The following is a 14,921-nucleotide window of genomic DNA, read 5'->3' as shown; positions in this document are numbered from 1 at the left end:
GCTTCAGGAAAGCTGTGAAATCCCTGGAGCGGCCCAGTCAGTGTCCAAACATCAACCCTATAGAGCGTCTCTGGAGAGAGCTGAAAATGGCTGTACACCAACAATTCTTGTTCTTTCTATGGAAGTGACAGTGACACAATCTAGTATAGATGTTGTGATCAATAAGCATAAGCATTTTTTATTTAGTAAAAATGTCATAGTGTATGTATAGAGTTCCAATTTTAAATAATTATATGTTTAAAAGACTTAACCAATGTTCTTAATAAAATTACATAGGAAAAATCAAATGATCCCTTATTGATCTGTGGTTTAAAGCTGTAAAATTATCTCTCAATATTAAAGAGTTCATAAATGATTTCGAGTACTAAAATTGAAAAGGCATCGATATACTTCCACCAGTCCGTATGTCTAATCCTACATTAACACAATGCAGGTCCACTATACTAAATTTCTTGGTATATTCATTGATGAGAAACTATGCTAGGAAGGGCACATTTACTTAATATCAGAGAAAATAGAAAATATTAGTGTTATGGTAAGAGATCAATTCCTCTTGTTAAAACATTTACTTAACCTATATTGTGTATTCATTTATACATACTTCTCATACTGTAATATTATATAGGCCAGTGCTTTCTACAGTAATATAAACTGTTTACATATTCTTCAGAAATGCTTTGTTAAAATTATCGATTAGCTAATTATATAAACTTTCACCAACTTTTTCAAAACCTCTGGCTGTAAATGTTTATTAACTTAACCCAATATTTCAGTTTATTTTCTCCTATTAATAGTCTTCTAGACTCCATTTCAAACAGGTTTCAGTACAGCTTGTGAAATCAGTTTATGTCTGGTTTATATATGTAATGTTTTAAAATTACTTCATTGTTAGATATATTGATAGATTCATTTTTATTATATTTTTGGTAATTCCATTGCTTTGCACAACTGCATAACTTCTGTAAAGCATTTAAGCTGCATTTTAGTGTATGAAATGAATTATTATTATTATGGTTTCTTACCTTCCTCTGCTGTAGACACCACACTCACTGGCAAGTAAAGAACTGTCCTTTAATCATTTTCTTTATATAAAAACACAACCAAAGATATTTTTGACATCCTGATTTGAACACACACTCTCATAGTTCTGGCTTCCTGTTTCCTTGAATTGAACTCTATTAGCATCTGTTATCTTCACACTTGACACCACTGACACTTGATTGCCATAGTGTTGCCACTTTCTGTCATGCTGCAGTTATATGCACTGTGCATAAAGCAAGTAGTTCTTAATACAAACTTCAAGACAATGGCAGTGTTACACAGGAAATAGATCAGTTCGCCTCTTTGCATTTAAAGGTACTGGTGTTTGTGGTTTTGCAGGCATATATATCCACACCACTTAATTTATCACTGCCCTTTTATCTGGGCATTGCGATGTATAAAGCCCCCTCGGCTAAAACACCTCTGAAATAATTTTTTCCACAAAAATATCAAAATGTCACCAACTTTCCTTTCAACACATTATTTACAAGCAATTATGCTTGGTGACTTAGTGATCTAGAAATATTTATCATTAAGAATATTCATTAGGAAAAAATGTTTTTGATCTCATATACTAATTTTGATCTTAGATTATATCATGAGATGATGATATAGAATTCCTGGGACTGAAATATATATATAACTACCTCACTCCAGTAAAGTTTGACTACTGCACATATCCAGAACACATGAAAATATTTCATTTTAAACATCTTATATTCTGTGATGTGTTCTGTGAATAACATCATACTGTTTGTTTCATCATCTGTATGGTATCATCTGTATGTTTGCATTATGTGCCAGAAAATATTAGTGAAAGTCTGAGTCCACCGAGGAATATCTATGTTCTTTGAAATGTCTAAATCCTATTCCTTGTGTGGAGTAGGTGTGGTATCATTGAGTAGGTAAATGTTTTTATGGATTTTGAAAGCAGATCCTTTTTTGGGCTGAGGGCGCTAATGGCTTGCGTTAAAGGTGGTGATAGTAAAGGGTTTTGTTTTATGCTAATCTTAGACTTAATGGCATCAGGTTAGGCGAAATGATCGGATCAGGTACAGTAGGGTCAGGTTCACGAACAGACTCAGAAACAGCCAAATCATCAGAAGGATTACACGCGAAAGTGTCTGAACATCACCTAACGTGCATGTCTGAGCACGGGTCAGCACACAAGTCAGGCTCCGAGTCAACAGGGGTTTCCACCACTTCGGGTACAGGGAACGCGATACCACAAGCTATGCCGTTCCCAAGTATAAAGGAAACGCCACTCAATGGCAATTCAGGACGAACAGCAACTTTCTCTTCTGAAAATAGCAACACACTGATCAAAACAAGGGATACGATGGGGCTGGAGCACGACTGGATACTGTAACTCTTGGAGTTAGTGCTATTTAAGTTACACTCCACCCCAGATGAGCAGAGCTTTGGGACCGGTATAGAGAAGCCTGTGAAACATGCGGTGTAGACGTGAGCCACACTCACTCAGTTTTGTAGTAATCTTGCTGGTTTATTCGCCACGCCACCTAGGCTCGCTCTTGGAGTTTTGTAAACAGCTCATACATGAGTTGTGGAAACGTCCAAAGATCATAACGCGTTACTAAAGAAGTAAATAATGACAAAAGAAGAGCTGGGTCCAGTAATGCCCGTCATGTATAGTACCAACCAAAAACTCCTCTGCGTGGGCTACATGCACACGCCTTTTACGTAAACGTAACTTAAGGAGACGGTACGCAAATTACTGGCCGTTACAATGCGCATATTGGAGGAGCTGCCAACTGTTATGAACCTCCGTCTAGGCTTGGAGGCCGTACCAGGGAAAAGCAACGATAAATGGCTAACGGAATGGAGAATGCCCCTGGTAAAGAATAACAAAAAGAAACGGAAGCACAAATGGTAGTCTCTTCTTTGGTGTACTAGTGTGTAGTACAGAGGTTAATATTTAGAAACAAGTAAACAAACTGCTGTAACTGGTTCGGAAGTGACCCAGACCAAAACAACAAACGAGACCCACACGAATGAAAAAAATAAACACACACTATATAATCCTAACAAAAAAGAAACATACAAACGACTACCCTCACTACCTACACATAAACAGAAGCAAAAACCCTCACCCAACAAAAATGGGAGCCAATTCCTACTACCAGTAACCAACACCAAAGTACCATACACAAAACAAACGATATTGTATAGAATAAAAGAAATATAAATTAAACTTCCTGGAAGACCCTCTGACGGTGTATCTGATCTCCAATTTGAAATGGCAGATGACGTCCCTGACACAGTGGCTGTATCTGGGTGGAGTAGAATCTTTCCATTTAATGGCTAAACACCAGCTGATATGAAAGTGTATAACACATAACTGCAGCGAAAGCTGAGTATCTAACTTGTGATTATCGATAGTTAGAAAACTTTTTTTTTTTTTTTTTTTTTTTTACAAATTCAAGGAATACGGCCTAAAAAATGTTGTTTTTCAGATTCTGTCATAAATGTCATCCGTGTGATGGTGGACAGCAACTCAAGAAACTCGAGTTCAATTATAGGTGATACAAAATGACAAAAGGCTGTGTTGTCTTTGGCTGCAAAAATTCAATGTATAGTGGGAATCCCGTGCACTAATAGTCCAAAGATCCAAAAATATTTTAAAAATGGACAAAGTTTGTCCAAGTTAAAAGGGCACATTGGAAAGGATCATTCGCTTACTTCGTTAGCAGTAGTTCTTTACCACAACTGTGGGATGTGGAAAGCCACGCTCACACGATAACTTGAGCTGCTGCTTTTCTAACAATATGGGAATTTAAAGAAACTTGTTAAAGAGAGGTGTTCATGAGACTCTGTGTGAATGGAAGTAAACAGGGTAAGTGCAATTATTATTATTATTATTATTATTATTATTTACATTTATATAGCACCTTTCTCATACTCAATTACTTTGCCTATTTTAGATTATATTAGCTAACTAACAGACTTTCGAAGCTTGGTACCATACTAGGCTAAAACTACTGCATGTAGTTGTATTACGGAGATTTATAGAGTATCTTATGAATTTGAATGCAACACAGATCGCTTTTACAGCAATAACAATAACTGAATGTTTGCGCTTAGACAGCTAGCTATTGTCATTAATAGCTAATTTTCTAATGAATTTCTAATGTTCATTATTTAGTTAATTAGCTACATTACCCATAATTAACCAGCATCTTTCCAAACACCCAAACACTTGTGTGGTTAACATTTCGTCAGTTTATTTCAGGGTTATGTTTTTTTATTTTGTTTTTTTGTCAATGTATGGAGTTAGCACTAGACATTCACTGAAGTCAGCCATGCAAAAGAGAAGGCAATGATAATGCATGCATTTCAAGGCTGTTACATCTCAGTCTAGGCAGGATTGTCCGAGCGACTGGTGCGTGATATGACAAACAAAACAGACAAAGTGAATACGGTGCAGAGCAAATGTATTACAAAGTGTTGGAATAACATACAACTATACAGGGAACTAGTGTTACAACATCAGAAGGGACCAAGGCCAACAAAACAAACAAACAGAGCAGGCTAAAACTGTATATACAAGGCAGCCAACTATTAGAGGCATAACATTAACTCTAAAATCAGGGACAGAATACAAGGTCATACACAGATTTCTCAGTTAGTTGAAAGCAAACAAGCCCAACACCACACAAGTCTCTTACCAGACACAACCCCCCACCCCCCATCTCTATCTGGTGAGTCGGGAAGTTGGCGATTGTTAATAGACAAGATTACATTTAGTAATAGTTTTTACTTTTAGAATCAGTTTTCAGAATAATGGCCAATATAAAGGTTTTTACCAGTTGGAATTCCCAGTTCTCTCTACTGGGTTAGGTTGTTCATTGCTCTCTGGAGTATCTTCTTCCATCTCTAGCTAAAATATAAATGGTTGAATTTCACTATTGATGATATTCAGTCCACCACATTGTCACTGCAGATTCATGATCTTCATCGAATTAAAAAAATGTCTTCGGAATCTGAAGAACCAGCACTGGAAAATTCGCAGTCCAAGTCAGTCATAATAGTGTTTGTGCGCGGCTTTTTTCCCTGATGTCCACCAATGACTTCACTCGGAAACGTTCTGGAATTTCCAGTGCAACATCGGGTTTTTCCGTCAAAATTTACTTGAATTTGTCATTTTTAAAGTGAACATATTTTCATTTTAATTCACATATACATTTTTGCAGTAGCTAAGATAATGTGAAATCTTCAGGGAGGTCCATTTGGTACTTAGACTTTAAACAAGATCATACTCCTGGCAAAGAGAGAGCAGAAGGTGAGCATAACAGTTCCCCCTTACAAAGATGGGTGCCTGTTGGAGCCACACCAAACAATGCAATGAGAGATGATGGCTCTACTGCCTTATGAAATATCCTAGAAAAGGTCTCGAATATGGTTTGCCAGAATGTACTGAAATGATAATTGGGTACATTTACATTTTACAAACATCAGCTACAGCAATAGTTACCTGTGAGGGGAAAAAAAATTATTTTGTCAGTGAGTTTTGTGATCTTCACACATGGTTTTATAACTTCAATTAAATGTCATATTTTGATAGAGGGAGGAATATTAGATTGTCACTATTAGAGTCCCAAACTGTATTACAATCCAGAACAGTTCATTAGTTGTGAACAGAAATCATGAAAAAAAAAAGCTGATTCATCTTTGTTAGGGCCGTAAATACTGGTTAAAAAAAAAAAAGTTTTTGATTGTTGTATTATTAATAACAAACAATGACCCTCTGGGTCTGTGATTGTCGGGTTATGGATTACAATAGAACAATTCATGTTGTAATACTGATTTGGCAATATTGTAAGTGCTTATGGTCATGTCAGTAAAGCTAACTGAACTGAACTAAGGGGTCATCTTTACTAACTGCAAACTTGTAACCCCCCCCCCCCACCTTTAAATAAAAAAAAAAAAACTATAATTTTTTTTTAAGAGTTAAAGGATGCAAAGTAAATTATTTTTTCAAATTTTGAAGTTCAAAGTCTGTGAGATGTTTTACATTTATAGCATTTAGCAGACGCTCTTATCCAGAGCGACTTACAAAAGTGCTTTGTCATTTACTCATAGAATATATCCAAGTACAGTATTAATTATTATTAATAGAATTAAACATACCAATGAACTAGAATACTGTAGAATACAGGGATGAATGCTGATACCTAGAAGTGTAAAATAGATAAGGTGTATCTTAAACAATGATAAGTGCTATAAACAATAAGTGCTAGAGTTTGTTAAAAAACAAACAGTGCCCTACAATAATTACTAAATTAGTCAGTCAATAAGGGAGCAGTTTCAGTTGTCCTTTAAATATTCTGCGAATAGATGGGTCTTTAGTCTGCGTTTGAAGACTGCAAGGGATTCTGCTGTCCAGACAGCAAGCGGGAGTTCATTCCACCATCTTGGAGCCAGGAAAATAGTCTCAATGCTTGTCGTCCATGAGACCTGAAGCAAGGTATTTCAAGCCGAGCCATACTTGAGGTTCGAAGTACTCGAGGTACGGATCGGGCTTTGACCTTTGACCTCGTGTATGAGGGGGCTGGTCCATTTTTGGATTTGTAGGCAAACATCAAGGTTTTGAATCTGATACGTGCAGCTACAGGGAGCCAATGAAGGGAGCGCAGCAGTGGAGTAACGTGTGAACTTTGGAATATTGAAGACCAGATATTGGCTTTAAGCTTACTTAGGTGAGTGAATATTTTTGTTCTTATCAAGGTGAATGTAACATGTAGTCAATAAAATTGTTTAAAACCAAGTGCAATTGACAGTTTGGAAACATTGTTATACCATTGTCAAAGACACATTTGATGTTGTTTGTTGTTCTGTTGTTTAGCATCAGTCAAGTTGGTTTGAACAAAGCCAATGGAGGAAATCTTATGACTGAGTAAAGACAGATTTCAGTGAGAACATTTGGCATCAGTCCCTACTTTGCTACAGTAAAGATAAACTGAAATGTATATGAGATCAGCCAGAGTTAGAGCTCAAAACTCAGACTCCAAAATAAAAAAAAGAATCATTTCTGAAGTTAATAGGAAATACAGGTTCCATAGATAGAAATCCAAATGCACAAAGATGGATCAGAGTTAAGATATTATACTGTTGTGGAATGGGAATTGTCAGTTTTCCTGCCACCTATTGCACTGTAGCAGTAGGACGCTGTATGTATATATATTTTATTTATTTTACATTTTGATTTATGTAGAAATATAAATATGCACAAAATCAAGATTTTTTTTTTATTTGAGAGAATGTTAACTTTATGTTTGCAGATTGCAGAATGTGCAGATACTCAGCTCTGACATGGAATATTAAAATCCCAGACATCAGTGAATGCAGAATATTTTGGTGTGAAGCATACTGAAGCTTAGCAATGGACATGCGAGGCCATCAAGAGTATCATTCATTCAGGTAGATACTTGCCATCTCATCCTACCAAAAAAAACAAAAAACAAAAAAAAAACCACCATGACTTACACCATCAGTATATCAACACAAAACCTGCATCATTACGAATACATTCAACTTTCCTTTTTTCCCCCATTTGTTTTTTTGTTTTTTGTTTTTTGCTCTGAGGTGCCTAGAAATAGCCCACATTAATAAATAAACTGAACAGCTGTTATGAAATATTCACAAGACTCTTTAGGTACGATTGGTGATCACTGTAAACTATTATTTCTAGGTTCTAATCTCACTCCTCCATTTTGGACTGGCATCCTACCAGTACTAATATGTAAAATAGGTCTGTTCTTAATACACACTAGATAGACTTTATGAAGATTCAGACTATGAAAGGCCTAATAATTAGAAGATGAGTTTACAAATCAGTTGGAGCGAAGAGAGCATGGCCCAGCACTGGGACTGAGAAACAACTACATTACTAACTGTAGAGGCATTACTTTGTCTTTAGGGGGCAGTGTGCTGTTGCTACCTCGGGAGCCTGTGAAGTCACCATGGCGGTACTCCAAATATGCCCACCCGATACATCATTTGCATAGACGTTGTCATCCTTGTGCCATTCATAGGTCTTCTGCCGGACCTTGGTCTGGGTTCCATTTGACTCTATGTTCTGTCTAAACAAACAAAGTAGTTCCTTAGAAGTGTCTTTAAAAACAAATCCATGACAGAACACATACTATAAAGCTCATTTAAATATACACAGATGAAAAATGTTAAAACATAATGCATCTGGATGAAGCACTTACTTGTATTTTTAATTTGAAAAACAATCCTAGATTAAATGAAAATGTTAATCATTCTGTAGTTGAGTGGTGGCTCATTATCATTTAAAGGAACAGGCACTCAAACAAATAGTTATGAACAGGGTTGTTTGGACAGACAGAGAAGCATGTTGTGCTGGATGATCCTGGTAGTATTTGGTCCAAAAAATATAGACATTTCACTAAGACCCCAGGGAACTGTTTTCCTTATTGTAAAGGGCCCCCCTTCAACTGTCTGTACTCCATGTGTGAAGAAATGTCATGATTTGGCAATATTGTAAAGGGGAAACACTGACGTATCACACTCACACCTTCAAAATGGCTAATAGGAAAGCAGAGCATTTGATGACCATCGATGACCATTGATGATAATTGATGTCAAAATTACAGAAAACTATGAACACTAAAAAAAAAGCTTAGTTTTCCTTGTATGGGGGTGATTCCCCTAGGTGGACAACACCCACCCCAGACCACCCATACACATGACCCTAAACCTCTGGACATTTGCATTCAAATAAGTAGTGTGTTTCTGAACTCAACAGATATCCAAATTATTCAAGGAATAAAATATAGCCATAAAGTCTGTGTTCACGCTTTGTTTATTTCATGATAATAAAACATTTTTTTGCCTGACTGAAGTGCATGTTTTTTCCTTCCCCATTGTTCAAACGCATGTGCATCAGAATGTTTAATTTTCATTCTACAATCATTAAAATGATTGGTGAGGAACTTTTGGACTCACCTACACTGGCTTGTGTTCTCGGAACTTCTTGTATTTTTAGCTCCTCTCGAGTGTTCATGTCTGAAATGAAAGCAGATTGAAGAGTCCTGTAAATATGTGAGAGAAAACTGTAATGCATAAGAGAACTTTTAAGCTTAATGAAAAAGGTCTGTTCCTCCCTTTTTAAATCTACTACTCTATTGAAGGTGCTGCTGGGTTTTAAGTTTAGCTCAGTACTAAGATACCAGATAAACGTAATTGTATGTAAGGCGGTTCGAACCCCGCAAGGTGATGACATCGACAGCCTACTGGGAGAGCAATCGTGCTCTAATGGTGGGCCCGTGTGCAGAACAGTTAGAACAGGTAAAGAAGAAAAGTAAACAACCAAAGGGGGGAGTCGAACCCCAGCCGTTGTGTTGCGAGGTGAACGCGCACCTGCTAGACTGCGGCGGCCAAAAAACCACCTGCACATATAATCGCTCTTCAAAGGAATGGAAGATGACAAATCTAGAAGGAAAACAAAACTAAACACCATGCCAAGCGTGGGAAAAGGGAGAACCAAGGATGCCACGGGAAAGAGGGCAGAATCGATACCAGAAAACAGGCAGGAATGGTAATGGCTATGGGGAGCCTTAGGAGAGAGACAGATTTGAGGGGGAAACCTGGAGAGGGGAGGGAACATGTAAAAGCAGGTACACCCTCACAGCACAGAAGTGAGGTATAGCACATGGGCTCACAGACCTCAATACCCAAAGTTACCAGCTAGGCACTTTGCTCAGAACTTTGGTGACTGAGTCACTGGGCTTATATAGGCCTAGCCCAGCTATTGGGCATTAAGCCTGATTAGTGGTGTACCTGACTCGAGACCTCCCTCTGGTGGCCAGAGGGGGCCTCGGCATGGCACTGACCCTTACATTGTGACTGAATAAACAAATCATGCAAAACTACCTCTTTTTCATTCTTCTGTGGACACCAAGCACAACAATTCCAAGGACAATTAAAACTATGGCCGCCAGAATGAAATAGGTCAATCCAACAGTGCCTGGAAAGAATGGAGGAAATGACTTAAGAACAAGCAGCAATGTCCTTCTGCGGTTTTCCCTACACACAAGTGAGAAGTATCCAGTACCTTGTGCCAGCTGTGGAAAGCCAGACATCTGGTAAGTGTCATTGCCCAAGTAGTTTGCTGCCTCACAAGTTACAAAGTGGCCCGGTGGCCCTGTCATCACTGACACTGTCGTCCTTCCCGTATAGTTATTTGTCATGTTGAAGTGTGGAAGGAGAGCACTTCTTCCATCAACAGTCCAGGAGATGTTGGCGTTTGGCTCCGCCTCCACCCAGCACATGCAGTGCAGAGATCCTTCCTTCTCCCAGCAGGCTGAGTCTGGCAGGATGGTGGGAGGGACTGAGACACGGAGACAAAGTCATCAGCAACACAATCGCAAAATCTTACTGCTGTGGCACCCAACCCAATATCCCACGTTTAAAGGGGCAAGAGGCAGTGAAGGTTTGCATGACACACTGGTGTTATTACAGCCACAGTCTGGCTCTAGAAGGACAAAGAATCATGGGGCCACAGCAAAATACTTGCAAGAGACTTTCATGTTTCCCTTGTCATCTCAAAGTGAGAAAAAGAAAAACCAACAAACAGGTTTTGTTTCTGGCACATTCATTTTCAGATCTGTTTAGAAGTGCATTGAGTGCATACAGTCACATTTGACTGTGGTCTGTCTGATCATGTCTCTAGAGAGAATTTAACAAAGGCCAAGGTAACCAATCATTAAGGCAGCACAGTAGATCACTTGACCAAGAGTGACTCTCTTTTGAATGCTTGATGGATTATGGACATGCACATCTTATCTCTCGAAGATGTAAATCAACCCTCCCAGGATTAAATCATGTGTAGTAATTCTAACACAGTATATGAGAGTAGATTGAGCAGGTCCATGTGTCCAATCATCTCTCACCGTGAGTCACTCCAAAGTACATAAAATACAGTAATAATTCCCTAGGGCTGAGGTGTCAGACTCCAATTTATAATAGACATACAATATAATAACAGTATAAATGATACCACAATACAATAAGAATACAATAACAGTATCAATTAAATTATGCTATCCTAGCTATACATCTTCATTTAGTTTTAATGACACTCCAAACTACAGTTGGGTTAACTTGAATAAGATCTATTCTACAAAGTACACCTTAATTCATATTTACTGGAGTTACTGATACAGAGAAACCGGGGTCCCACAATGAAAAGAAGACACAGAGCTACATGGGCCTGGAATTCTGGAGCTGGATGAAGGCCACTCGTAGTTGGCCACTAAGGGATTGCTGTCACTACTGCATGTTAATGAGATGTTACCACCCTCAACCACAGGCCTTGTTCCACTGATATTTATGGTTGCATGTGTTGGGGCATCTGCAGAAATGAATTTAATATAAACTATATATTCATAAATAGTCTACAAACTAGATTATGTAACTGTATACAACACAGAGTTCATCACAATTGCTTTGAAATTCTCTTGTATTCTTGTATGGACTAATACAATGAACTAATGTCATGATTCCCCCCTGCAACCCAACCTGATATTTAATTTACATTTTTAAAATATGTTTGATGGTATAACATGAGGAAAGCACAATTGTATAGTAAACACTCACATAACATGTGAATTGCATCACTAATTGCAGTGTTTCCATCTGACATTCTCCTGCATGTGAGCCTTTTACCATGGTCTCGACGGCTGGCATTGAACTGAGCGTGTGCCACAGAAACCCACAAGCCACCCGAGTCCTGTGTAGTGGTCACCTCATTAGAAACAGAAGACAGGCCCAGCCATTCCAGCAGAGGTGGAGACACTGGACAGGAGTGCCGGACTGTGCATTTGGCTGAGAAAAGCGTTCCTTCCACTTGTGTGCTTTCTACAGAAATGCGAGTCTCTGAAGGTGCCACTGTATGAAAAATACAAATGTTAAAATCAGTGGTCAATATGATTACCTGGGCCAAAGTCATGATTATTTTCATAATTATTTATTAAATTTACTTAATAAACTTGTCTGCGTGTAGGTTTTGAACATTGTTTCTCCTTGTGTACTCACAGACTTTTATCTCTGTGTAATCTCCATATATGTTGTGAGGATTGATCCTTACATACACACTTATTCCTCCATCCTCTTGGCGAACATTGTCAATCTTTAGGCTACAGTTTCCCTGCATAGCATTTCCCAGGAGTGATGTCCTTCCTCTAAACTGATTTATTATATCTTTGGTGTCTTTAGAATACACTGGAGGGTATCCAGAGTGCTAATACTTGTACCAAGTTGCATATGTGTGAGATGTGGTACTGCACGGCACCACTACACAAGTTCCTTTGATGGCTGTAACGGATTTTGGCACCCGCACCTTCGAGCATTGACATGAGCAGCTCAGGAGTGAAGCTGGGAGACAGGACAGAGTGTAGAGTTTATTCAGCTTCACTAGATCACTGCAGATCTTTTGTGATGGATGGACTTTGGCTTTCAGCTTTACAGAGGTTGGTTTCAAAGTGGATGTAAAATGAGTTTAGCTGATCCTTTTATGCAAAGCTACTCACAATTATTACTGAATACAACTTGAGCAATTGAGGGTTAAGGGCCTTGCTCAGGGGCCCAACCATTACATTTTAGCAGCACTGGGTAACCTTCTGAATACTAGTCAAGTATCTTAGCCACCAAGCTAAACCCTGTATGTGTATAGCAGGGACAAGGTGAGAGGCAGAATGCACGAGCTTTTTAATAAACTGAAACAAAACTAAGAATTAAGCTACAGCTACAACTAACTGACCACAGGGGAAACCAAACATAGGGCTTAAATAACCAAAAAAATCGAGCACTAACCAGACACAGGTAACCATATGAACAGGGAGAACCAAAACAAAGACAGGAATTGAGGAACAGACGAGGGGCAGAGAAAACGAAACCAAGAAACGGAACAAACAGGAAACAAAGGAAAACAGACACGGCAGGGAAACCACAGTAGCAGCGACGTCAGGAGGGTGGCCAATCGTGACAGTGACATGCTCCCATGAAATTGCACCATTCAAAGATTAAACAAAGGTTTTTGATAAAGCCAAAAAGCAGCTTAAAAATTGTTTTAAAAAAACGAGTTTGATCTGCTCTGCCAGTTGCACCAATGAGATAATGGAAGTGCAAACCTGCATGTTCTGCTTTTTAGAATGTGCCCTATAAATAATGACATTCAAATGAATTAATAAATAATAAAGCCTTCCTTTATAAGTTGTCATCCTTCACATATTTATTCAAACCTTACTGGAATATTACTGGAGCTTTTCTACAGGAATGCTTGAGTGTATTTTTGCCCCATCTGCAAGTATCAAACCAATCATTTGGCAAAACATGTATTACTGTAGGTATCCCAGGACAATTATAAAAGAATACTTATAACTGGAAGACTGTTGAATATATCAAGAACCTACAGTGAACATCCTAAGTTTTCTACCCTGTGGGGCGTAACATGGGACATTCATCATCACTTTCACAATCAGGTAAAATCATGGTCTGTTGATCTTTACCTGTTAGAAAGAGTTTAAGCACTCTGTCCATTACTGCACACTGCAACCTAGAAAAGAGATGGAAAAACATAGAGGAAGTTGAAACAAACTGAGTTCAGTCGCAGCTGGTGAGTTTATTTCTAAGCCATTCCCAACCCAATTCAGTTTGCATCTCAGTGACATGGAGTGCTTGCTTTTATTTTTAAGTATATTCTATAGGACACTATAATGCAGGTGAAAACCAAACTTCTTCCAAGTTGGTACAGAAGCAACCACCAAAGCAGTACTAAGCAATCTAAGTTGAATTATCTCTATCTACAGAACAAGTAGGAAGATGGCAGTTTATTTATTGTTCCTAATTGTGAGTTGACATGTAAATCACATAATAATGTTAAAGACTAGCATTATTTTACTTAGGAAGTATCAAAGTTAAACATTTTATTCTGTTTAGGTAGACTTGTGACTTTTAAAGCCTTTACATAAAGTACATACAGAAGGTTTTCAGACCCTTTCAAGTTAGTGACTTTTTCTTATGTACCAGACACATCTTAAAATGGATTCAGCAATTTTTTGTCTCATCAATGTGCAGACAATGCTCCACAATGACAAAGCAAAAAAAAGGTTTTGGAATGTTTCATAAATAAATTAAAAAGAAAAAAAAATTGCAATTACTTAATTTGCAGACTCGTTGTTCAAACAGTTGCAGATGAGCATTGTTGTATCCTACTTCTTACAGTGATCCTTGAAATACTGCTACAAATTCAGTGGTGTCTACCTGTGTCTATATGACTGCCTACACCTCTTGGCAGAGTCTACACCTGTGCGTATACCTGTAGGTAACTATATAAGATCTCAGTTGATGGTGCATGTTAGATTGAAAACCAAGATGGAGTAAAATGTGCATAGACCTGCAACACAGGACTGCATCAAATAACGGATCTGCAATGCAGCAATGAAAGTGCCTCCATCTTGCTCAAATGGAAAACATTTGGAACCATCAACATTCTTTGTAGATTTGGCAACCCAGCCACAAATGAGTAATTAGGGATGAAGGGCTTTTATCATACAATTAACCAAGCACCCAACGGTCAGTATAAATGAGATCTAGAGTTCCTTTGTGGAGATGGCATAACTTTACAGAAGGTTAACTCTTAGTGCACCACTCCACTAATTAGGACTTTTATGGGAGACTGACAAGCTAGAAGGCATTTCTTACTAAAAAGAACATTAGTATATGATTGTAGATTAAAAAAGGGATCTAAACAACTCTCAGATCAGTAAAAGTAAGATCCTCTGGTTTGATTAAACAAAGATTGAACTATTTTTCCACAATTCCCTGTGATGTGTATG

At 38.1% G+C, this 14,921-nt stretch overlaps 2 protein-coding genes across 6 annotated transcripts in view; both read right to left on the bottom strand.

The window, feature by feature from the left end:
• LOC113569304 (B-cell receptor CD22-like) overlaps positions 1 to 14,921 on the bottom strand; it is a 574,889-nt gene that overhangs the window by 33,009 nt on the left and 526,959 nt on the right. The gene's annotated exons all lie outside the window — the stretch shown is intronic.
• LOC113569271 (myelin-associated glycoprotein-like) overlaps positions 7,229 to 14,921 on the bottom strand; it is an 11,921-nt gene continuing 4,228 nt past the window's right edge. Inside the window, exons 2-9 of one of the 2 annotated variants that reach the window (XM_035526124.1) lie at positions 13,593 to 13,639; positions 12,121 to 12,459; positions 11,683 to 11,973; positions 10,139 to 10,414; positions 9,958 to 10,051; positions 9,031 to 9,090; positions 8,000 to 8,141; positions 7,230 to 7,500 (exon numbers count right to left, since the gene is read on the bottom strand). In XM_035526124.1, the coding sequence (XP_035382017.1) occupies positions 7,468 to 7,500; positions 8,000 to 8,141; positions 9,031 to 9,090; positions 9,958 to 10,051; positions 10,139 to 10,414; positions 11,683 to 11,973; positions 12,121 to 12,238 (1,014 nt within the window). In that variant the 5' untranslated portion in view covers positions 12,239 to 12,459; positions 13,593 to 13,639 and the 3' untranslated portion in view covers positions 7,230 to 7,467. Of the gene's footprint in view, positions 7,501 to 7,999; positions 8,142 to 9,030; positions 9,091 to 9,957; positions 10,052 to 10,138; positions 10,415 to 11,682; positions 11,974 to 12,120; positions 12,460 to 13,592; positions 13,640 to 14,921 lie in introns of both variants that reach the window. The other variant, XM_035526125.1, reaches the window with a different exon arrangement.

Source organism: Electrophorus electricus, chromosome 5, assembly GCF_013358815.1.
Source record: "Electrophorus electricus isolate fEleEle1 chromosome 5, fEleEle1.pri, whole genome shotgun sequence".
NCBI classification, from domain to species: domain Eukaryota; kingdom Metazoa; phylum Chordata; class Actinopteri; order Gymnotiformes; family Gymnotidae; genus Electrophorus; species Electrophorus electricus.
Note: the sequence above shows the minus strand (reverse complement) of the source record. Positions and strands in the feature narration are given on the sequence as shown.